At 36.4% G+C, this 21,365-nt stretch overlaps 8 protein-coding genes and 1 long non-coding RNA gene across 12 annotated transcripts; 3 read left to right on the forward strand and 6 right to left on the reverse strand.

The window, feature by feature from the left end:
- Positions 1–5: 5 nt before the first annotated feature.
- LOC110845764 lies at positions 6–1,672 on the forward strand. The gene is made up of 4 exons (XM_035849476.1): positions 6–251; positions 316–443; positions 556–1,324; positions 1,396–1,672. Exons 1-4 carry the CDS (start codon positions 84–86, stop codon positions 1,489–1,491), a joined length of 1,161 nt encoding a protein of 386 aa, XP_035705369.1. The 5' UTR covers positions 6–83; the 3' UTR covers positions 1,492–1,672.
- On the reverse strand, positions 1,609–3,916 carry LOC110847258. Of its 2 annotated transcripts, XM_035849477.1 has the most exons (5): positions 3,743–3,884; positions 3,430–3,661; positions 2,335–3,357; positions 2,008–2,239; positions 1,609–1,931 (listed from the first exon to the last, which is right to left on the reverse strand). In XM_035849477.1, the coding sequence occupies exons 3-5, from the start codon at positions 2,455–2,457 to the stop codon at positions 1,636–1,638; spliced, it is 651 nt and encodes a 216-aa protein (XP_035705370.1). In that variant the 5' UTR covers positions 2,458–3,357; positions 3,430–3,661; positions 3,743–3,884; the 3' UTR covers positions 1,609–1,635. The 2 variants fall into 2 exon arrangements, with proteins under 2 accessions (XP_035705370.1, XP_021949858.1); XM_022094166.2 differs by lacking the exons at positions 1,609–1,931; positions 2,008–2,239 and having other exon boundaries at positions 2,979–3,357; positions 3,743–3,916.
- Positions 3,917–4,087: 171 nt separating this feature from the next.
- On the reverse strand, positions 4,088–5,808 carry LOC110847257. Its single transcript, XM_022094164.2, has 4 exons — positions 5,483–5,808; positions 5,032–5,404; positions 4,487–4,969; positions 4,088–4,420 (listed from the first exon to the last, which is right to left on the reverse strand). Exons 1-4 carry the CDS (start codon positions 5,721–5,723, stop codon positions 4,195–4,197), a joined length of 1,323 nt encoding a protein of 440 aa, XP_021949856.1. The 5' UTR covers positions 5,724–5,808; the 3' UTR covers positions 4,088–4,194.
- A 2,223-nt stretch (positions 5,809–8,031) lies between these two features.
- LOC110845397 lies at positions 8,032–9,797 on the forward strand. Its single transcript, XM_022091788.2, has 7 exons — positions 8,032–8,347; positions 8,451–8,482; positions 8,568–8,621; positions 8,719–8,751; positions 8,858–8,957; positions 9,029–9,063; positions 9,143–9,797. Exons 1-7 carry the CDS (start codon positions 8,301–8,303, stop codon positions 9,652–9,654), a joined length of 813 nt encoding a protein of 270 aa, XP_021947480.1. The 5' UTR covers positions 8,032–8,300; the 3' UTR covers positions 9,655–9,797.
- A 79-nt stretch (positions 9,798–9,876) lies between these two features.
- LOC110845394 (cytochrome P450 4C1) lies at positions 9,877–12,783 on the reverse strand. Its single transcript, XM_022091784.2, has 11 exons — positions 12,450–12,783; positions 12,266–12,369; positions 12,024–12,201; positions 11,761–11,871; positions 11,342–11,414; positions 11,134–11,260; positions 11,009–11,060; positions 10,849–10,944; positions 10,762–10,766; positions 10,260–10,683; positions 9,877–10,184 (listed from the first exon to the last, which is right to left on the reverse strand). Exons 1-11 carry the CDS (start codon positions 12,673–12,675, stop codon positions 10,000–10,002), a joined length of 1,581 nt encoding a protein of 526 aa, XP_021947476.1. The 5' UTR covers positions 12,676–12,783; the 3' UTR covers positions 9,877–9,999.
- A 762-nt stretch (positions 12,784–13,545) lies between these two features.
- Positions 13,546–14,642, reverse strand: LOC110845398 (rhythmically expressed gene 2 protein). The gene is made up of 2 exons (XM_022091789.2): positions 14,291–14,642; positions 13,546–14,214 (listed from the first exon to the last, which is right to left on the reverse strand). The coding sequence occupies exons 1-2, from the start codon at positions 14,522–14,524 to the stop codon at positions 13,675–13,677; spliced, it is 774 nt and encodes a 257-aa protein (XP_021947481.1). The 5' UTR covers positions 14,525–14,642; the 3' UTR covers positions 13,546–13,674.
- A 108-nt stretch (positions 14,643–14,750) lies between these two features.
- Positions 14,751–18,207, reverse strand: LOC110845396 (SEC14-like protein 2). 3 transcript variants are annotated; one of them, XM_035849268.1, is made up of 8 exons: positions 17,426–17,540; positions 16,036–16,281; positions 15,862–15,937; positions 15,747–15,790; positions 15,550–15,664; positions 15,277–15,483; positions 15,116–15,196; positions 14,751–15,043 (listed from the first exon to the last, which is right to left on the reverse strand). In XM_035849268.1, the coding sequence occupies exons 2-8, from the start codon at positions 16,159–16,161 to the stop codon at positions 14,799–14,801; spliced, it is 894 nt and encodes a 297-aa protein (XP_035705161.1). In that variant the 5' UTR covers positions 16,162–16,281; positions 17,426–17,540; the 3' UTR covers positions 14,751–14,798. The 3 variants fall into 3 exon arrangements, with proteins under 3 accessions (XP_035705161.1, XP_021947479.1, XP_021947478.1); XM_022091787.2 differs by lacking the exon at positions 17,426–17,540 and adding an exon at positions 16,394–16,521; XM_022091786.2 differs by lacking the exons at positions 14,751–15,043; positions 15,116–15,196; positions 15,277–15,483; ... (2 more) ...; positions 15,862–15,937; positions 16,036–16,281 and adding exons at positions 16,781–17,106; positions 17,190–17,353; positions 17,673–17,978; positions 18,069–18,207 and having other exon boundaries at positions 17,426–17,598.
- Positions 17,479–18,397, forward strand: LOC110845399. The gene is made up of 2 exons (XR_002547530.2): positions 17,479–17,610; positions 17,679–18,397. It is a non-coding gene; the product is annotated as an uncharacterized LOC110845399 (long non-coding RNA).
- A 9-nt stretch (positions 18,398–18,406) lies between these two features.
- LOC110845768 (cocaine esterase-like) lies at positions 18,407–21,305 on the reverse strand. The gene is made up of 11 exons (XM_035849266.1): positions 20,593–21,305; positions 20,439–20,487; positions 20,272–20,373; positions 19,991–20,206; positions 19,731–19,906; positions 19,421–19,661; positions 19,243–19,349; positions 19,068–19,165; positions 18,955–19,004; positions 18,770–18,887; positions 18,407–18,696 (listed from the first exon to the last, which is right to left on the reverse strand). The coding sequence occupies exons 1-11, from the start codon at positions 21,238–21,240 to the stop codon at positions 18,570–18,572; spliced, it is 1,932 nt and encodes a 643-aa protein (XP_035705159.1). The 5' UTR covers positions 21,241–21,305; the 3' UTR covers positions 18,407–18,569.
- Positions 21,306–21,365: the final 60 nt, after the last annotated feature.

Below are 21,365 nucleotides of genomic sequence, written 5' to 3' on the forward strand. Positions count from 1 at the left end.
ATATACCGTTTCAGTTGCATGTTCTTGAGTTCATACCGCTGAACCTCATAAAACACTCGGCAAATTGTGTTCGTCTCTCAATAATGGAATTATATTTATTGCAGTTAATTATAACAATTTGGAGAGTTAGGGATTACTTGGTAGTGGGTTATGTAGTCTACTATTTCATAAAGTGGTTTTCACATTCGGAAACTGCCCATACCGCTACATCTCAGATTTGTGACAATGAAATTTTGTTGAGAAAGTCAATTGTAAGTGCAATTTCTAATAAATACCACGAGAATCATGAAATGTACTAACAAAACAATTGCACAGGTCACTTGTTCTACAGAAGTGGTACAGCATCACAGCCTAACTCAAGATAAGTATTCGGAATCATGGAAAGTGGAGGCTGGTCGCTGTCTGGACCCACTTGCACTTATTCCACAGTGCAGTTTCTACAGGTTTAAATGTACATATGTATGTATGTGCATGTAAATATAAGTACATGCATACATACATTATATTCGTATCGTAGCTGAAAAACAGCAATTAAGCACTTCGCTTACTTTATAGACTCAAGTGCAGCACAATATGGAAGAGCAATAATGGAATCAAGAATGTGAACACGTTGATCCACAGACAAAGAGTAATTTGGAACTCGAACTATCACGACAATAATACAAAGAATCCTGTGCGATCAAAGATAAAAAATACTCGTATTCCAACAAATGCAGAATTTCCTACAAACACTCCAAATCATGAAAATCAGGATACGTTGTCTATCCCTGAAATATTCCTAGGCCCAAAAACTTTTATATCGATACCTCAGAAGCAGCATTTGACCATTGCAGTGGACGCCACTCCACGAACCATTGGAGGTTATTGCGTCAACTTTTTCGATAGTAAAATTAACTTTTACTCCGTCCCTTCGAATGAAATGCCATGGGTTTTGAGAGATCAGAGCGTTTTAGGTAGTCCTGCCGAATTTGAGATGAAGAACCTACTTTGCGCCCTTCTTCTATGGTGCCCAGTGGTCCTTAAATACAAAAATGTTGTGGTGTACACCGATAACACTGCAATTCTTGGACACTGTGTGTATTCATCCAGGGTCCACGACTTTGTGCGTCACTTACAAGATTGTAAAGGCGTGAGTATAGTAAACAGCGGCAGTATGTACGTCAATTCTAAGGACAATAAGAAACAATTCCTCAAATTCATTCAACCAGCAGATCATTTGTCCAGAAATAGGGTGGCCAAATTTGTTGATGCAATCCATGAAATTCATGGACCATCTTTTAAGTATGATGAAATGTATTGCATCGAAGAAGAAATCTTTGAAAAGGTTGTATCCACATATATGTTTATAAACTGATCCGATTTGGGTGCATTTTAACAAGATGATATAATTCATAGGTGAATCAAGACGTGATAAACTGGACAAGAAATGCGTGTCGTACGTGCGGATTTGCATTGAAAAAAACTGGATCATTTATGCAAGCCAACAGTTAATACCGCCCTTAGTGCAAACACGTTGCAAAACCTTATTGCAAATAAAATTGCAATATTTTTTACAATTTTTATAGTTTATTGAGAAACAAGTACAGATTGGAATATTAAGATTTTGCATGTTATTTCTATTCATAATAGTGAAATTTATTTAAAATAAATGTAATAAGGGCTAAGTAACAAATGTTGCTGCTGAGAATTGTAGGAAATAGGAGTCAGGAGTAATTGATTAAGCCCACAATATGCATAATTTTCATCCACTGCTTTGTTTTCATCAAATCCCAGAGATTTTATATACTTCAAGATATCAGTTCGACTCTTTGGTTCTAAATTCTGCACGGTTGAAAGGACGGCCCACGATGCTTCGTTATCATCCCAGCAAGTAGCTCCCAGAACATAACTTTTGTTATCCATCATGTGGAAACTAAATTTACCGGTTTTTGCTGAAAATTGAAATAATTTGTATAGAAAATAACAAGCTTCACAGCGATGATCAAGTACTCCTTCGTAAACATTTACCTCCTGACCAAGGCGCCCTAAACGTAATGGATGTCTCATCACCAGTAATGTTGTACTTGACCTGACGACCGAACCCAGAGATCGTGCTATCCTTATTCATGGTCAAACAGGATGCAGGTTGCACTGCCTCAAACGGAATATGCCGTGCGTCCTGAGATAATAAATCGGCTGCGGTTCTCGTAGCATAAAGTTGGTTCCACAGAGGGACGTAAAATTGGTTGATAGAGCCAAACTAAATATTTTAAATGCAGGATATTCACTAAACTATATAGGTAACTTCTAATTTAGAATAAATCCCATTTCAAATATGCATAAATAAGTGGTTACCCATTTCAAATCAATTCCAGAATCTGGCGAAGATACTGCTGAACATTTCAATTCCTTTACGGCATCCTCGTCAAGCCCACTGGCAATTATTACCAGGGCGAAAAGATTAATGATGAGCTTCATTTTAACCGAATTTGTGGAAAAATTTTAACCTCCTTTTCACCTGAATGATCAGACGCTACTGATTTATTCATGACCATGTCCAATATTTAAAGGGTCTGTATGTACCGGGGAAATCTGAACAAGCAAAAACCATACTAATAATATGATAAAATGAAGAAATTATCGAGTGCAAAAAGTATACAAATTCATATGGACATTTAATAAGGTTGTCTGGAAGGAGGTGTGTCTGTCTGTGTCCATCGCGTAAAAACGGTACCATGTACTCATCATATACCTCAAGGACAACAAGCCACAGTCCAAAATATTTGTAGAGAGAAACAGTAGTAAAAAGTTGTAGCATTAAAATTATGATGATTAACCATCCTGATTTTAATTGATTAAGTAATTCAGTTCAAAGATAATACCTAAGTAGCAATATAAATCATAACTAGTTTCTTTTCTTCGTAACTACATAGGAATGCACGCTGCTTGCGTATGTATATTGCACGTAGTCATAACCCAAAGTAGTGAAAAACAGAGGGGATTTTTGCAAATATTTTTATTTAGTTGCAGGAATTACCACCATTCTGAATAAATCTATTTGTTAATATTTTTGATTATACCCCATGCTAAAATACGTGTATGGATTAAAATAAGCCACTGGAGCATTGTTCAGCATGAGATATGGGGGCATGCTTCCTCCATAGAGTTTCCCACAAATCTCGTAGTTTTCATCGACGGCATTGTTCGTATTGAAGCCGAGGGACTTGACATACGCGATAACTTTCGATCGTACATCTGGTTCTAAGCAGGTCTTCGTTGACATAACAGTCCACGAGGATTGGTCGTCTTCCCAGCAAGTCACTCCCAGAACATAACTCTTATTGTCGGTCATATGGAAAGAAAACTTTCCAGATTTAGCTGAAATACAAAATATTTATAAAAATTTGTTACTCGAAAAGTAATCGTACTAATTCCTGCTTGTTACACTACCTCCCGACCATGGCGCTCGAAACGAAATAGAGTTCGCGTCTCCAGTCATATTGTATCTGATTTCGTGCCCAAATCCGGACACGTAGTTATCCTTTTTCATCACCAAACAAGAAGAAGGGCCCAATTCGAACTCAGAAATGAAGCGAGGATCCCGAGATAGCAATTCGCCAGCGACGCGGTGTGCATAAAACTTTGCCCAGAGTGGAATGTAAAATCTTTCAACAGATCCAAACTACAAATGTGACCAAAACAATAATGATTAAGTAAATAAATTATTAATGCAATTTAGAATTAATGAATTTAGTAAAGTCACCCATTTCAAATCCATCCCAACCGCATCCGCCTTAGGTGGTGGGATACAGTGCATGTCTCGTACGAATTCGTCGTTCAATCCCCATACCGAAGGTAGCACAGAGAAAATGGCAAATACTAATTTTAAAATTATTCGTTGTGACATTTTCAGTAAAATTTTGAGCTAGAACAAAATGCAACTTGATGATTTATTATGCTGTACGAAACTAAATTTGATATATATCTCAATCATCCCATGCCTCTGCTTAAATACACTTGCAGAACCCTTTTTTGCAAAAATTATCCAGCTATATAGATTTACTATCTTTACAAATTATTCAATACATTGATCCGAAACAAATGAAAATAATTTTCTTCTAATTAATTCTTTTATTTCCACTCACAATACGTGCAGCATTCTCATATCACATTGTAAACTTCTACTTCATCGCCTTAATCGAGGAAAATGAAAGTCTAATTGCTCCCAATCCTTTTGCTCTTATTTTGCTTGACTGGTTGGTATGGGACAAATCCAATTTTATTCATGGCATTCTGAATGTGTGGTGACGACATGAAATTTCTCCAGACAAATTTGTTCCTGTAGTTATCGGCCATGAGCACTGTAACCCCCACATCAATCCCAATAACGTCTGGATTCGTCCAGTTCGTGATCGGATTGAACGCATCAACGAAACCGTACCTTAATTGTAAATTAGATTATTTAATTTTCTTCATTTGTACACATATTAATTACTTGTTATCTTACCTCGACCACGCTTGTGCCGTGTGGTTTACTCGGATATTCTTCAAAACGGCAATGGTCTCCTGTGGCAGGAAAGGGATAGATCCTGCAGCCGCACATGGAACGATTGACCCGTCAATTCGACCCATTAATGGAGGTCCACCCCATGCGTCGTAACCGTACGGCGTGTCAGATGCCGTGACGCCCCAAAAATTCTCAGAGTAGGACCAAAGAGACATTTCTTCATCATGGAGAAAGAAATCTTTCGTTGCTCTCGTGGCAGTTACAGAATTTTGGAAATAGTCAATAGTAAAATTATCCCGTAGGTTTTCAAAGTCGATGAATGCATGAGAAAACTGGTGGACGAATAGTGGGGCAGGGAAATGGATGTAGTTATGCTCCATGTAAGTGAAGTTCGGCCGTGAGAAGACATTCCACGAGTTAATCGGAATTGGATGGGTTGGCGACCCGATGGCGAGGATGAGAAGGATCATTAACTCGCAATACCTTAAATGAATTTCAAAATAAATTTTTTCCGTAAAAAAATCTCCAAAATGTGAAATCCTTACCGATTCCATGAGTCGTTTAAAAACCCACTTTCAGGTTTCCAGCCCATGTTTATAAATTGCGTTCCGTTCATCATCCAGACGAAATCTACTGCTTCATAGAGTTCCTTAGAAAGGGCCACGATTTCGGCGTGATCCTTAAAGTATTGACCCACAGTGACCACACCTCCCATTAAAAGTGCCGTGTCAATGGAGCTGAGTTCACACTCCCAAACTCGTTCTCCGGTGTACATATCGACAAAATGGTAATACCAGCCGTTGACATTGGTCAGGTTATTCTTAATGAATCGAAGCGTATTAAGGACTCGCTGTTCGATCAAATAACGGTTGGAATATCCTCTGTCGTGTGCAATGGCAAGCGTCGCAAGTCCAAAACCTGATGATATGCACATAAAAGAAAGTTGGCTAACTTGGTATAGTGGATTTTAGCGAATATGCTGATTAAATAATTCACCTGTGGCCGCAATAGACGAAACATTTCTTGGGTCTGGATTTCCTGCGGCCAATGAGCGATCTTTTACCTGTCCAGTAACGGAGTCAGCCTGCTCCCAAAAGAATAAAAACCCAGCTCTTTCAATCTCGTCAAGCAGCGGTTCTTCAATAATTTGGCTTGACGCAGGATTAAGACTGAGTATGACAAATAAAATGGCTACCGGTGACATGCAACAAGTCGCCAAAAACGTTAGTAATTTCATCTTGAGTTTATTTACGTAAGGGAACAAACTTATTGCGATGTCTTGAGCAACGGAATATGAAGCTCTAAATGAGGCGTGATGCTAAAGATGTAGTGCATTATGTTAAACATTTTACATAAGCTGAAGTGGGTTATCATTTTTTACCATTGTCAAAGATAATTTGATCGTCAACAGGTTGACGTTTGACGTATTTTTGGCAAACAATGTACACATAAAAAATACAATTGACAAACTCGATGTGTCCAACCCATACTACCGCACACGCGATGATAAATAATTCGCTAATCGGTATTAATCTCGAATTTCACCATTATTTTGCTTGCAGGTGTTCGTAGATTACGTGTAAATTGCTTACAAATTGGTTGAATAATATTTTACACGGCATGAATTTGTAAAGCCTTTACTGAGGTTAATGGATTAGAGTGGTAGTAATTTGTGTTTGTTATGTCATTTCATTTGATGAGCTACTTCAACTAAATTTAATCAAATTAGTGAATTACAAATGTTGCTAGCTAGCTCTGGAATTTGCACTTTTTGTGAGTTTAATAAGTGGACAGTGGAAATATGCATATATAAATATGCAAAATATGAGGTTTCAATGTATAACGCTATTTTTACCACAGCGTACTCAATAACCCTCTCAATACATATTCTACTAGCGTATAGCCCGGCCAAGGCCGGGTTCTAGAGTTCCAGTGGGGGGTGTGCCAAAAGCGAAAAATCCGTCATACTATATTTTAAATAATTCCCAGTGGAGACTTTGTCATACTACATACATACATCAGACTGAGGGTTTGCCCAAGTCATACTGCATTTTAATTAACCTGGTCACAGTAAAATTTGATTCCCCCCTGTGGGAGTAGTTGAATAGCTAATTACTTAAATTCCCGTCGCGTGGGAGTAACTGCATAGCTAACTATTTAAATTCCCACGCTTCACGCTCCCGTTAAGTTCCATAAACCCCGTTAACTTCTACAATTAACGCCAAGCTATTGACGGATTCGGATTCAGCCTCAAAAATACATTCGAATTGATGTGCGACATCACGAATAAGCCATATTTGGCCCCCACGGTCACGGCAAGGTCACGGGGGCCTCGCAGGTCAAAACCATTGACGGCGTTGGATTCAGCGTCAAAAATACATTCGAATTGACATGCCACTCGCTGTGGGTAGAGTTTCTCAAACCAAAATAATTAATTAATAGTGTTTATCACGATCACTTATCATGATAACCACTATTGATGAGTGATGTATGTATGTGGGGTGTACATGTTCATGTATTCATTTATTCATGCAGTGCAGTGCATGCATGCAGTGGTTGCTCCGCTTCCTTCTTTGTCTACTGTATGGGGCAATTTGCATTGCGAAGACGGACCCAGGGACCCAGGGATCATACTAACACTTTATTAGAGTAGATTGGTTCATTCAAAATGAGCCGTCATTGAATTATTTGTACAATTAGATGTGCTCAACTACTTCAACTGATTCCTGGAAATTACTGCACACACTCGGCAGAAAGTATTCTTAAGTGTATTTAATTCCAAACAATATGCATTTCTCGGCGGCGTGAAGATAAGCATGAAATATTTTAAGTCGACATCAGGTATTTATCCAGTCACATCCTCCAACAGTTTTCACTCATTACCTAATTAATGTTATGGACATTTAGTAAAGTATTAGGCAGTTTGCAACAAGTGTTTAAAATTTCCGTAACTCTTTGTATCGTTTGAGTTTAGTCGAAACTTACGGAGGCAATATGAAAATTGTTCAGAGGACACATCAGAATAATTTCAGGATGGATTCCCCAAGTTTTGAATCACAACTTTTGACTAAACTCAAACGATATATACGGAAATTTTAAAAACGTAGTCTTGCACACCTCCAATTAAACAGTTCTTCAAATCATAAATACTTACACAAATATTTACTTCGTTCGATAGTTCGATGATACCTGACACTTTTTAATTTATAATATCAAATGAATCAGTTAGTAAATCATGAATATAAATAAGAAAGGAAAATGTGGTATGTTAATAAAAGGAACACAGATATTAACTGAAATATCCTGATTCCTCATCTACATTTCTCATCACAATGCAAATGCAAATTCTAGGGTTTTTACACATTCTACGTACATATGTAATTATTTATTTATAATAACTGGATATTTAGTTGAAATATTTTACCCAATAACTGAATTTGGATTAATGCACTTGATGTTATGTCTCCAAAAATAAACCTTTTTGCACACGGACACGCTTCACACCTTATCGGTGTCTGTCAAGCTTTAAATTATTTGAAATCCTGCATTCGTACATTTCTCACACCACACCTCATCTGTCCCATCAATCATTATTATTTAACGCTGCAATTTTTGTACCATTCAAGTCAGATAAACGGATCATTTTAAGCATAAAACAAAACAAGCATATCAACTAACTAATTTTTATCGCGAATCATCAGTATAAATTATTTGAGCACAAAGTCAAAAATTTCATTTAGTTTGGTTAAGCCGAGGGAGGATTAAGTACAAACTAATTTCCAAATATTTCTAAGTATTTGTTATTTGTGGAAATATGAAGTTTTTGCTGCTCTTGTGCATGTTTGTGACCATTGCTTATGGGTGAGTTGAGCGTGGGAAGACTAGTCAAAATTTGCCATAATTCGCACTTACATTACTTTTTAAATAATTATTTACATGAATACTTTATAAATTTATTTTATAGTCAGCGAGAACCTGGTGCGATCTGGATCCCTAGTAATTGAACCCATAATTATACTTTACATAAGTAAACATACCTAATAAACATTGACATGCATTTACGTTACCTCATTGTATATAGGTCCTCACTTTGGATCTCGAGGATCCTACAGTGCGAAATGGTTGGTTGTTCACGGTAAAAATTATAATTTAATCTAGAAAAGGAATTTTAGGAATATAGAAGTAGAAGTAAAAAATAATAATAAATTTTTCCCAAATTATACATAATTAAGGAACTGCCGGAGGTTCAAGTGCGGAAGCAATAGGTAATTAATTTCTTACTTAATTATTAATGTAACGACTATACGTTACCAACAAAACGTAATACAAACTATGGAAAGAAAATCTATAAATTTTTCCATTTATTCGTAGGAGAATGGTTTCAAAACCCTGCATCGCAAGCAGCAACACATTACGTGATAGGTCAAAATGGTGCAGTTGTTCAGTGCGTTGACGAGAGTGAAAGTGCATGGTAAATCATTATTAAAACCATTTTAATAATGAGAATAATAATAGAAGAATGGTTTTGCCTGGTATTAATAGGGGAAACGGGCGCGTTGAAGCAGGAGCTGATGATTGTAATGCTATCAATTTTTTATAGATATTAAACTCTCGAATTGTACGAATATGTGTAAATATACATTTGGCTCTATTTAGGGTGGTCTGCCAGCAGCCCAAGTCCAAACCAAGTGACCATTTCCATCGAACATGTCAAGCCCAGCACTGACAATTCTGACCTCATCACCGCAGCCCAGGCGGCAGCATCATTCAATCTAATCAAAAATATCATAGCAAGACATCCAGGTATTCGGATGGCTTATGCAAATACTGCTGGTGGAATTACAGGCCATTTCTCAATGAGCCCCCAATCGAGGGAGCGATGCCCAGGCCCATACCCTTGGGAACAATTGTTCAATGATCTGAACGGTTCAGGTCAGCCGACTTGCATGGGAACCGTAACGGCCGACACTCTTAACATCAGAACTGCACCCAATTCCGGAAGTATCATTGTTGGTTCCGTCCCCATGCACCGTGTGCTCAACATGAGGGCAAAAGTTGCAGGAGAAAGCATCAATGGAAATCCCGACTGGTATCAGCTCCATGATGGTTCAGGATACGTTTCTGGGTACTACATTAATGTGCACATTAGCCAGCCGGCATGGTGCTAATTAGGTGACAGTTAAAAATTACATGGGAAAAAATTGACATTTTGATTCATTACAATTGTATAAACAAATTAGGATTCCACTTTACCTACATTGTCCTGATTTAATGTAACTAATAAAGTGTAGTTTAATTGAAATCACCAAAAGTTTTAAATTACGAAGTTTGCTCAAATTATGAAGCACTTATTGCATGACGCATAATAACGTAAAATCTCATGAGCTCAATTACATATTTCGTAAATATATAAAACTGTCAAATTTATTACTTTATTTCTAACTATAAGTAAGAATATGTATAATAGATAGACGCATGACGTGCATACATCATCGTTTAGGTTGGCAACATTTTTACTCTTCCTTATTCGCTGCTTGAGCGGACCTTCTTTTAAGATGGAGTTTGATTGAAGGATGCGGTTCAACTGGAACGCCATAGAGGAATTTGATGTCAGTTTGACGCTGTGGAGACGATACTTCAAAATGACGGAGTAGATGAGCTAATACCACTCGGGCTTCCATGAGTGCAAATTTTTGCCCTGTGATTTCAAATAAATAATTTTTTTAAACTTAATTATTCTAATATGTGACAAATATTATAGGTTGATACGTACCAATGCAGTTCCTTAGACCTGTTCCAAATGGAATAAAGCACCCTTGGCTCCTACTCGCTGCAGCGTCTGGTGCAAAACGTTCAGGGTCATAAACTTCGGGGTCTGGAAAAATAGCTGGGTCACGATGAACATCATAAATGAGAAAGACTGCATCACTCCCTTTCGGCAAAGTTAAGCCATTCTCTAACTTGACATTAAACAACATCTTTCGTGACATTAGGGGAATTGGAGGGTAAATTCTGAGCGATTCCTTGAGACACATTTCCAAATATCGCAACTCTGCCAAGTCTGCCATTGTCACATCTCGATCCATTTCTCCCCAAAAAACGGCATCAATTTCTTCATGAACTCGCTTTTGATACTCGGGATAATTTGCCATCAAAAACAGGGAAAAGTTTATTGCATTCGATATCGTGTCTGAACCCTGAAAGTTAAACCAAGATGACAAATTATGTATCTCATTTGTATACATATAAATTGTAAATTTGAGTTGAAATATTACTGCTCCTGTTGGATAGAAAATAATAATAAATGTTAAATTACTTGATACATATGAATGTTATCATAAAATTTGGTTATCCATATTTACCAACGATGCTTATTAAATGGTCAAAAAAATCCTGCTCGCTAAAGTTGTCTCCAGCAACATCCAAAAGAACATCAATGAAAGGTTTTGTTTTGCCCTCTGTGAAAAAACTTGAAGGTTAATACTTATCATTTTAAGCTATTTTTTGTAATAATTTACATACCTGAACTAATGACTGTTCCATTTTGACGTGCGTCACGTCGATCATACAGCGCCTATCAAATTTGAACAGATACAGTTATAAATGTAAAGACAGGTTGAATATTTAAATAATAATACTTTTCATACCCCGAGAATAGCGGTGCGAATAAATTTCATGCATTCTTCCTCCTCCTTCCTAATTCCTAGGATGTCAATTATGATTGGGAGCGTCATCCATGGTTTAAAGAATCGAAGGTGCATTCCTCTGCTACCACTGTTCAAGTTGGTCAAAGATGTTCAAAGTCTTGAAACTTGCATTTTTATTCGTATTATTAATAAAGATTATGTTGCATACATTGCAAATGCTTCTACAAATCCTTTGGTTTCTCCTTCGTTCTGGATGTGCATTTCTTTGCCAAGAGAAGTTTCTGAAAAAATTGCATGTCATATTTACATATTTAGCAATAATCAGTTTGTTCATTCAGATTTGTGTTATACTGGAAATGAAAATAAAGTAGGTGCTTAACGGAAGCATAAATGTGAAGGAAACGAATTATTTGGAGTAGTATTTTTTCCTACAAAAAACTGCAAGCAATATATAATTCGTGCATTTGTTTTGTTGGCAAGAAATTATGATTAATAAATGATGAGAAAATTACTTTAGGTCACTTCACATTTTTTTAACGTATGGTCCTATTTTCACGAACCATTTATGTAGAACATGGAAAAAAGGTTCAAGAACATCTTACAGTGATTGAACGATGGATGACTTACGGAAAACAATCTCCAAAGAACACCGAAGAATGTCAGGATGGATGTTCATGTGGGATGTTTGTTGCAAATTTTTAAACTTGTTGTCCAGAATTTCCAAAAGTTTTCTAGATTCTTAAAAAAAAGATTATTTATTATGTATCACACTCCAACCAAGAGCTCCAGTGACCAGTAAAAATAATGCCACGTCCCAAACAAAATGAAATGTTGGCGACGTGCATTTGTATCAGTTGTAGTTCAGGTGGAGGTGATAAGTATGCAGTTACCTTTATTGAAGACGTCGAGAAATCCATCAAACAATTGACGATTAAATCCAGGATTAAGGAGTTTCCGTTCATGTCGTACTTTCAAACCACTCCCAGTTACCAACCCATTTCCAAGAAATTCTTTCACTGCCCAATTGTCATCACCTTTTTCATAAAGGTCTGCGTTATGCAGAAGGGTCTGCAAATATAATATTGCAACATTTAATACCTTCGAATGAATTGCCGTAATGATAAAATAACACCTCTGCTGCTTTCCCCTCCCCAATAAAAATTATAGGTAATCCAAACTTCCAAAGTCTACAAACCCGACCATATTTTTCCAAATAATCTGTTATGGCTTCCTTCACTGAAAATTAAATAGCATTCTCATACTAGCTTTTTCAATTTTATGGACTCTAGAAAAATATTTGAACTTTAAAATCTCACAATTTGTACGAAACACAAAATATCCCACATTCCCAATGAATGGCACGTATGTCAAAGGGGCTCCTGGAATTTTGTTGGCTAATTTTGCCTTCTTTGTCAATCTTGTCGTGACATAATCTAACATACAAGCAAGTACAATTGCAAGGGTAAGAAGCACAAGCCAAAATGGGTTTCGAAATTCGGAATGTTTATTTGTTAAAATGGTGTCGCCAGGATGTATATCCATAGTTGGCAGAGGAAATTTAAATTAATTATGTATGTAATATGCAAAGTGTGTGGTAGACAATCGAAGACGTCACAATGGTACAAGATGCAAATGACTACTAAGTCAGACTCGAAGGAGATTGGCATCTTATTCCGTCGTCTGTTGAATAAGTTCATCCAGAAGCAATAATGACGACTGCAAAAATTCCAGAAAACCCATCCTTTTCTGGACAGGGTAAATCTGTATTACACAATTCATAGAATATCTAATTCAAAGAGATCTTTGTACTTTACATAATATCTTTGATTTCATATGGATCTGATGTGTCACTCTGGTACTATTATTGTTGTAATTACTCAGAATGGTTGGGGTTTTCTCAAGAAAGTTGTCGCTTAATTGTTTGCTGACAATCCTATAATTTACGTTGTATATTTTTAGAAAGGTTTGCCAATGTCGAGTCGTCACCATACCATCATTAATCTTATTTATGCATCTACATATGTAGGTATCTGTGTTTATGGTCGTGCCTTGCATATAAGTTCTGCTGCCCAATTGACTTTTTTTAGGCAATTGTCATCTGCCGTCGTAACTTCATGCATAATATTCAATTGAATGATAATGATGTCGAGTCATGGTTTATTGTGCGTGATCAATGAGGCATTCTTGGATTCTTACTAGATATTTTGTATGCTTTACGCAATTCTACATAGAGATGCGATGCATCCAGGTAAATGGCATTGTTGGCCACTTACTTGTAAGTGACTGCGCAATACATAATTTGAATACATGCATTCGCCCACGGGGTTTGCCAAATTGTCTGTTTGTTGAATTGTAAATGTTCGACCATGACTTGAAGTCATACATATTTTCAAAGTCAAGCAGCACATTGTATGATGTCTAGAAAGGTCATTCAACAGAATAAATACAAATTTATTATTCCCATGTAAAAGAAGAGGTTAAGAACTTGGTTATTTCATGGTCACAAATAAATTAAGCACTGACTAGACTATGTAAATCTACTCATCCGCGTATTAATAAATGGTCACTAAACTCTTGTAGGGACGTGAAAATGGTATTCTCAGGCACATTTAGCATTGATAAGTCTTTCTCCTGTTGTTTGGAAGACATTATTAGAGCCGCCTTCCATCCAACGGTGGTTGCCCCGGCATAGTCAAACTCGTAATTGTCCCCAACATGAAGACAATACTCGTGCAGAGAATTGTCAGCGTTTTTAAAATGTTGTTGGTACGCAAAATTGAACAAGGCTGGGTTTGGCTTGCTCATCTGCAACTCATGAGAGAGGGCAAGGAAATTGAAATGATGAGATATTTTCAAAGCTTGAAGAATGCTGCGTATTCGTGGGTCAAAATTTGAGATAACTCCAATGCCAAGACGATTGTGTACTGCTTGAGATGAATTATTGTACTCTTGTATCTTTTGTAGCATATTTTCTGCTCCAGGACTTAGCTCCCAACACTTATCAGTTCCAAAATGATGGACCAACTCTTCAGCTAAACTGGCTAATTTCTGATCATCATTCCTACTCAGGCCGGTAGTGCCCTGTATGTCGAATGAAAAAGTTAACTTAATAGCATCGCATGGAAAGTATGATTAAAAATCACAGATTTTACTTTACCTTAAAAGTCTCTATAACAAATTTTTTCCACCATGTTTCCCAACAAGTGCCAAAATGTTGCTGGGAAACATTCATCAATTTCCATTGATTCTTGAACGATTTGCTCAGCTCGTCTGGGTCAACGTCAATTCCATATTTGTGCCCAAAATCTAAATAAACTTGGAAAGGTGGTTTTCTAAATTTTACTAATGTTCCAGTAACGTCGAACGTTATGAGTTTGAGCTGACTTATCATGGCGACACATTATACTCAACTAATTTGATAGAAGATAAAGTATTTAAATCACGATGAGAATATTTCAGCCATCTGTTTTCGGACTAATATTATACCGGGTTGGAAAATTGAAACTGTCTCACTTTTTCGTCTCATGTTAACATATTTTGATCTTTGTTGCTTTTTCATGTACCAATATCATTATTATCAATCGTCCATGCAAATATACAGATCATGAAAAAATTGCTAGTTTAAGTAAATATTTCAACGGTTTTATTGCTTATTAGTGAGTAATTCATAGTGCTGAGTGATGAGCAGCATACTTTGGACATTGAAAATGACCTCCGTCGCTTTTCAACTCGTCCAATGTGAAGGGTTCATTCTTAACTCCGCCAAACTGTTTGGTGAGGTGGGCCTTGTCGATAAACTTTAGCAGGGCGGCTTGCCACTCCATCGTGTTCTTTCCGTAGAGATGAAACTGGTCTTGAGTTGAACGAAAGGGTTCCAGGAGTTCCCACAGGGCAAGAAATATATTTGGCACTGCACATTTAATTCAGCTCGGGTCAAAAGTCATTATTAATCAGGTGCATGTGAACATAAATTTGAACGTACCATTGACCAGTATGTTAGAATGTGAGGTGCCTGGGAAGTAATAATCATACACTCGGAGAAAGTGGCCATAGACCGGAATGCCTGTAGAATAAAATTGTCAAAAAACTTGGAAGATATCATTATTTCAAATTATGACATAAGTTGCATTATCCGCTAATTACACATGGCGCATCCCTGAATTATTAAATTATAGTTGGACATTTCAAAAATGACATCGAATTGTGTGATGTTTTCTCCCTTGTCCTGAGATACTCGAATATATGTGGTAATTTCTTCATAAAGTTTGTCAAAGAATCTCATAGCGCGTTGCTGTTTTCCTGCGAGTACGGCTTTTCTAATATCCCAGTCTCCGACGGGAATACTAATCACTGAATGTCAATAAATTGTTTTTAAACTTTGTGGGGAAAATGTGTATCGTAAAATCAGAAATTTACCTGGTCTTCCTTCTTTATCGCATCCTTGAATATCGATGGGAAACTCTCTTTCAAAGTCACTCCAATCTTCCTCTAGAATGGTGTCGATATTGTTTTCCTCCCTCCATTTCAAGTTCTGTAGCAAATAATAATTATATTTGAGGCTTCATGGAACCTTAATTATAGCACAATTTATGAAGTAAACCATATATGCGTACATTAATTAACATTAGTTCTGCGGCAGGTATGTTAAAATTTCGAGCTGTAAAGGATAACACAAATCAATTACATTTCGTCGTATATTTTACTACGCACTATTCTGCACATACTTACCTCGAAGCCATCGAACCAAGTAAATGTCTTTCTTCATGTATTCATGTGGAAGTCTAGAAATAACCACGCTTCTAAACTATTAAGAAATACTTATTAAGTATTGGTTCACCATCCTTTTTGAGATTATACTTATGCAAGTTAGTTAGACATGTTTTTAGTTATGTGCGTACATACCTTGTCCAGAATTCGTTTTTGTTTGTATGTTAAAGTCAAATCGTCTTTTAACGATGCTTGATCCGATAGATTGCATAAACACAATAAGGTTAAAACACTTGAAAACAGTGCACTATTTAAATTCATTTTTGCTCCAGTTTATAAAACTGAAAGTTTCAGTAGTTGGTTGCTGTAATGCTACTTCGATCCTAATCAGGTGAACAGTGGATTGGTTGACCTGGCGAATATTTCCTCTGATGTGTGTATCTACGTCAAAAAAGCAGTAAAAACAAGATTAAGTTTCGTGGAAATCTGTATTAATTATAATATTTGAGATGAAAATTGAAAGCTTCATTGAATATAAGTGAATTGCATTTACTTATAAGTAGGAAATGTGCATAAGTGGACCGAGTATATGTATTTGCATATTTTGTACAATGATAATGACATTGACATTACGCAGAAAAACCTAAGCCGCAAAGTAAGAGTTGGCTTTAATCGCCTGTGAAAATCAGACATTCGATGGCACAATTACAACTTGATTACTTGGGTACTTGCACATTTACATACGCATTAATACATGTATTTCTATCACTGTGTCAGACCTATCCACAGAAATGTGAAGAACAGGTTATTCTGCTATTGTATAACACGCATTTTAATCCACAAGGAAATAAATCGTATGAAAAACAGTCACTCTACAAAGCAAAATATTATTTTAGTATGCAGCAAAAGCTTCTCAAAAGTGTGCAAAAAATGATAGTTAACTTCTATATTTCTAAATAAAAACATAGTTTTGTGTTTTATTGAATATTTTTTTAAAGCAATATAGAAATATCGAGTATAAAATTTGTCGATCATATATGTGCATTACGATACAGACTGCGATTCAGAACAGTGGCGAAGTGTATATTCCACAGAAAAATTTAGTTTTATTTTTTTATTGGAACTCTTGGAATTTGGTGATGGCGAGACTAGACGAGAATGCGCTTTAATGTATGAAAATGGAATCACTGCACAAAATTTGTCCATAATTTCTTCCTCCTTGCAAAGAATGGAGTGGGTGGGAATTGACCAGTTCACCTTGCTCACCTGATAAAATGCATATTTAGTGCATAAATTATGTAATGCTATGAATTACTTAATGAGTCGAGTATAGATAATCTTTAACACACTTTATCCGTTAAAGAAGCGATGGACACATTAACTAAATACTTTTTGGCAGATTGTTGGTCTCCAATCAGTCCGAGACTAAAGTACACTAAACCGTTCCTCATAAACTGTCGTATGACGAATGTTTTCGAATCGTAGAATGCATAATCTCCCAACCAAAACGTGTCTGTACAAATTACAAAGTTTCCAATTCTTCAGTTGAGTTAGTATAAATATATAATAATCTCGTCGCACGTACCACTAACTTCGGCAAGAACACCAGATTCAAAAATAAGATTCGGACTTTTCGAAATGTTTGGTAGCATCATGTGACCTTCTCTCAAGTGACTCAAGTACTTTGGAATAGGAAGAAGTTCAACACTGTGAGCGCAAGATGTATATCGTCCCAAGTGGCATAAACAACTTAATCCTCTGCGTAAAAAGGTTGGGATTGTATAAGGATTTATAAATTCAACAATTTCATATATATTTAGTATCTATCGTACTTGAAGGTACACTGCTTCAAATGCTTTTCCATTGCATCCCCCTTCAAAACCACGGAACACCCGTTAGCTCTGTAAACACATTTGAGCGTTGAGTTGAGGATAATCGACTCCACAGGAAAATTACGTCCCTCGGAGAAATTTGCCTTGCAAAGTGGGCAATTGACCAATTTTGATTTACAATTGAAACAAATTATGTGACCCCTGTCGCAGTGATGGATTGGAGGAAAGGGAACTTCCTTGCAGATTGGACATTCTAAGATTGCAAGAAGCTCAGATGCCTCGGCCAGTTCGTGAATTTCGGAAAATCTGCGAGTATTAAGAAAACTGTGGTAAAACTTAAGCTTTAAAATCTTATTCAAAATCTTGAAAATGTTATTGTCAAAATATTTGCAATACCTGGACTCAGATCCTTTGGAAGATGTGGTCAGCATTTATAATATTTATACTATAAATTTTATAACTCAAATTCAAATAATGTGAGTCAACCTCAACCTCTACTGAATTACCCACGGTTAGAAATAATGCGAATGTCGATACATGACGCTGACGCATAAAATGAGAATGGACAGATAATCATATTTGACAAATTGGTGATAAGATAGTACTGTCAGTCAAATGTGATACACATTGCATTGTGTGAATATGTGTGTGCATTACTGCAGTATTAAGTAGACCATGAAAGTATAAATAAAGTTCGATCTGATCTAATTAATTGCACCACTAAACTACCGATATATTGTCCTCATGATCATGATTTATTTATCTGTTTATTTGCTTCATTGCCAAAAGTAGACTTCCGAGTTGTGACATTTTATTTAATTTAGAATAATTTTAATATCACAGATGTCCACAAATTATTAGTTTGTCTCCCAAGCGAGACAAATTAAGAAGAATGCATCAAATTACTTTGTAAGTGTCAGTTCTTGGAGTATGACCAATTTTTAAAATGGTTTGTCGTTCATTGCAGAACTTTGGCCAGGAGTCAATTTCCGAGGGCTCTTGAGTCGTTCGTTTATTGGGGTTCCTGAAATTGAGTTACATTTAAGATTTACAGAATTGCAATTTGCAAGACCATCGCATAATTATTAGTCTCTCACCCAGTTGAAGCGAAATTGACCCAATAGTTTACCATCATGGTACTGACGCGCTGTTCCTCTTTTGTTGAAAACTCTCCGAAAGGAAACAAATACATGAGATCGTCTGCATGAGCTACTCCTAAAGTTGAAAATAAGTATAGTAGTTAAATTAAATTAATATTTAGAACCAATTATGCACAATGAACCTTTAGGCACTTGAGATACACCTCCCGTATAAGAATACAGACTCTGGTTGCTGCAGTGTGAAAATTCATTTAATTAAATAAATTCTACTCACATTTACTTTAAATCTATTTACCCTTCATATTCAAAAGAATAAAAGTAGACATCGCTATTTTCCGTGTGCGCCTTCGCCGTTTGAAGTGCTGGATTAGCAAAATAGAACCGAGTGTAAATCTATTTAAAAAAAGGTAGATGCGTATTCAGAATTTGTCAATCCGACTAAATTGTTAGCTAAGGAACTATCTAATTACCTCTGTAAGACCTGTTACCATATCGTCAAAATCTCCCGTTTGATGGTTTTGGCCAAGGAATTTTTTTGCTAACGCGTCAATTGTGCCGTTTGGGGAATCAAGAAACCCTGCAATTAATTAATTAAGTCATCCCGCCATAATCTGAGGAAACTTTTCGGCATAAATATTTTGAACAAACCAAAATGTGACGATGTAAGGAGATCCCTAACAAAATGATTTTTTAAATAGTGGGAATCCTTGTGCCGATTTTTCGCAAGGAGGAAGCTTGAATAAATTTTTGATAACAGGAAAGATCCTTCGTGTCGATTAATACCGACCATTAGAGGAACGTGCGAGTGAAGCCGAAACCCGTCAGTTTTTCGATAAGGTGTAATTTTGCGCACTTTATCCAATTGGAAGCGTTGCTCCACGGGGGCAGACTTGACAAAAATAATCATTATTATGTAGTTTTATGTCATTGCAAAAGAGTCTATAGTTGTTGCACAAACATAGAATGCTGGTAACGCATCAAGAATTTTATGGGCTGGTAGACCTCTCATGCAACTCAGAACAATTTGCAAATCTTGATTTTGCTGCGTTCCATTTGCACATCCAAGCCAAGTTGCTGCTGAAAGACTATTTCGCAAGGGATTGTGTTCAATCGCCCATCCCGCAAAACTGTCACCTTTTGTTTCAAATTTAAAAACCAATATGACATATTTTTCTAACTTACGAAATCACTACAAATTTTCAAAATTTATGAACTCACCACTTGAAGCAATAATCCTATGAAATAAACCAGACGCCATGGGACTATCAAGAAGATACGTCACTGCAGCTCCGCCAGCACTCTGTCCAGCAATCGTTATTCTATTGTTATCTCCACCAAAATGCGTAATATACTTTTTGACAAATTCTAAGGCCAGGATTTGATCGTAGAGACCAATGTTTCCCGGAGCATCGTCATTCTCCAAACATAGAAAACCTGTTTAAATTCCGAATATATGCAAATCAAGTTAATGCGTGATTAAATATATTTTCTCTACCAACCAAAAATGCTTAGTCTGTAGTTAATTGATACGAATACGACATCCCTGTCTAATATTCTATGACCACTGAACATATTTCCTGACCAGCGTAAGAATGATCCGCCTGAAATTTTCAAAAAAATAATGTGCTATCCTAAATTGTAGAGATTTGAATTTAAGTAATTATACCATGCACAAAGACAATGACCGGTAGACCAACTTTATTATTTTTCCAGACCTGCACAATCAATTCACACCTTCATTCATGTCAATTCTTGACCCCGTGTTTCAAATAATTTCATATAATAGACATCTTCATGTTTATTTGATATTTTGGTCTCACATCTTTCATTGGCGTATAAATCGATAACGTGAGACAATCTTCGGTGAAATCTCCTGAAAGAAATGGCAGTAATGGTTGTTGAACACATGCCTTTTGCGGCAACGTTGCATCGAAAATACTTTGTCCTGATTCTTCCTTAGCCGAAGTCAAATTTTTTCTCAGCACTGCTGGGGAAAATCTTGCTGGGATTGTTCCATAAGGAATCCCAGTAAAACTTAGGAAATCTCTCCCAGTCGAAGGCGTTCTTTGAATTGAACCACGAATCACGCCGAATTCGGTAATGTTCACAACTACGTCATCGTCGTAGTTGGTTGTATTGGGTTCAATAATGTCGTTTTCTCGTAAAAAGAACACAGTGGCGAATAATAAATGCAGTAAAACAGGCAGAATCACAAATGTTCGTAAATGAGGAGAAATTAGAAAGAATACTTGTTTCAAGTACATTATTCCTTCCGCAACTTTATTTATTGATAATACTATACAAAACAATGGAGATCGCTCTTCTTTCGTGGAACTTGTAAAAGATTTTTCCATACTTGAGTCGAAGGCTTTAATGTAAACAAAGTTTAAATCTAAATGTTCTAAACCTTGTAAAATTAAATAGATTAATGTAGGAAAACAATATTTAAGTATAAAACATGACAACATTGAGCTATCCCAATAATTTTTACCTTGCAGTAAATTTATGTAGTTCTAAAATCAGTCTACACAAAATATTCTCACGGCATGAAGTTAAAACAAGTTTTTCTGTAAGTCATCCATTGTTAGGGAAA

This window comes from Folsomia candida, unplaced genomic scaffold (assembly GCF_002217175.1).
Source record: "Folsomia candida strain VU population unplaced genomic scaffold, ASM221717v1 Fcan01_Sc003, whole genome shotgun sequence".
Taxonomy (NCBI): Eukaryota; Metazoa; Arthropoda; class Collembola; order Entomobryomorpha; family Isotomidae; genus Folsomia; species Folsomia candida.

Coding starts and splice junctions, on each gene's coding strand:
- LOC110845396 (XM_022091786.2), bottom strand. CDS start 18,103: ATGCTGACCACATCTTCCAAAGGATCTGAGTCCAG. Junction 17,599..17,672: donor TTGAAGCAGTGTACCTTCAA/GTACGATAGATA, acceptor CTTTTTACGCAG/AGGATTAAGTTGTTTATGCC. Junction 17,354..17,425: donor TGTTCTTGCCGAAGTTAGTG/GTACGTGCGACG, acceptor TAATTTGTACAG/ACACGTTTTGGTTGGGAGAT.
- LOC110845394 (XM_022091784.2), bottom strand. CDS start 12,675: ATGGATATACATCCTGGCGACACCATTTTAACAAATAAACATTCCGAA. Junction 12,370..12,449: donor TTTTGTGTTTCGTACAAATT/GTGAGATTTTAA, acceptor TTTAATTTTCAG/TGAAGGAAGCCATAACAGAT. Junction 10,185..10,259: donor AGGTCTAAGGAACTGCATTG/GTACGTATCAAC, acceptor TTGAAATCACAG/GGCAAAAATTTGCACTCATG.
- LOC110845768 (XM_035849266.1), bottom strand. CDS start 21,240: ATGTTGTCATGTTTTATACTTAAATATTGTTTTCCTACATTAATCTAT. Junction 19,005..19,067: donor TATTCTTTTGAATATGAAGG/GTAAATAGATTT, acceptor TTCACACTGCAG/CAACCAGAGTCTGTATTCTT. Junction 18,888..18,954: donor TGTATCTCAAGTGCCTAAAG/GTTCATTGTGCA, acceptor TTTCAACTTTAG/GAGTAGCTCATGCAGACGAT.
- LOC110847258 (XM_022094166.2), bottom strand. CDS start 3,886: ATGTCACAACGAATAATTTTAAAATTAGTATTTGCCATTTTCTCTGTG. Junction 3,662..3,742: donor TTGGGATGGATTTGAAATGG/GTGACTTTACTA, acceptor TCACATTTGTAG/TTTGGATCTGTTGAAAGATT. Junction 3,358..3,429: donor TCGAGCGCCATGGTCGGGAG/GTAGTGTAACAA, acceptor TTTGTATTTCAG/CTAAATCTGGAAAGTTTTCT.
- LOC110845398 (XM_022091789.2), bottom strand. CDS start 14,524: ATGATAAGTCAGCTCAAACTCATAACGTTCGACGTTACTGGAACATTA. Junction 14,215..14,290: donor TTGTTATAGAGACTTTTAAG/GTAAAGTAAAAT, acceptor TTCGACATACAG/GGCACTACCGGCCTGAGTAG.
- LOC110845397 (XM_022091788.2), top strand. CDS start 8,301: ATGAAGTTTTTGCTGCTCTTGTGCATGTTTGTGACCATTGCTTATGG. Junction 8,483..8,567: donor TGGTGCGATCTGGATCCCTA/GTAATTGAACCC, acceptor CATTGTATATAG/GTCCTCACTTTGGATCTCGA. Junction 8,752..8,857: donor TTCAAGTGCGGAAGCAATAG/GTAATTAATTTC, acceptor ATTTATTCGTAG/GAGAATGGTTTCAAAACCCT.
- LOC110845764 (XM_035849476.1), top strand. CDS start 84: ATGGAATTATATTTATTGCAGTTAATTATAACAATTTGGAGAGTTAGG. Junction 252..315: donor TTTTGTTGAGAAAGTCAATT/GTAAGTGCAATT, acceptor ACAATTGCACAG/GTCACTTGTTCTACAGAAGT. Junction 444..555: donor CCACAGTGCAGTTTCTACAG/GTTTAAATGTAC, acceptor CTTACTTTATAG/ACTCAAGTGCAGCACAATAT.
- LOC110847257 (XM_022094164.2), bottom strand. CDS start 5,723: ATGAAATTACTAACGTTTTTGGCGACTTGTTGCATGTCACCGGTAGCC. Junction 4,970..5,031: donor TTAAACGACTCATGGAATCG/GTAAGGATTTCA, acceptor AATTCATTTAAG/GTATTGCGAGTTAATGATCC. Junction 4,421..4,486: donor ACGGCACAAGCGTGGTCGAG/GTAAGATAACAA, acceptor TTTACAATTAAG/GTACGGTTTCGTTGATGCGT.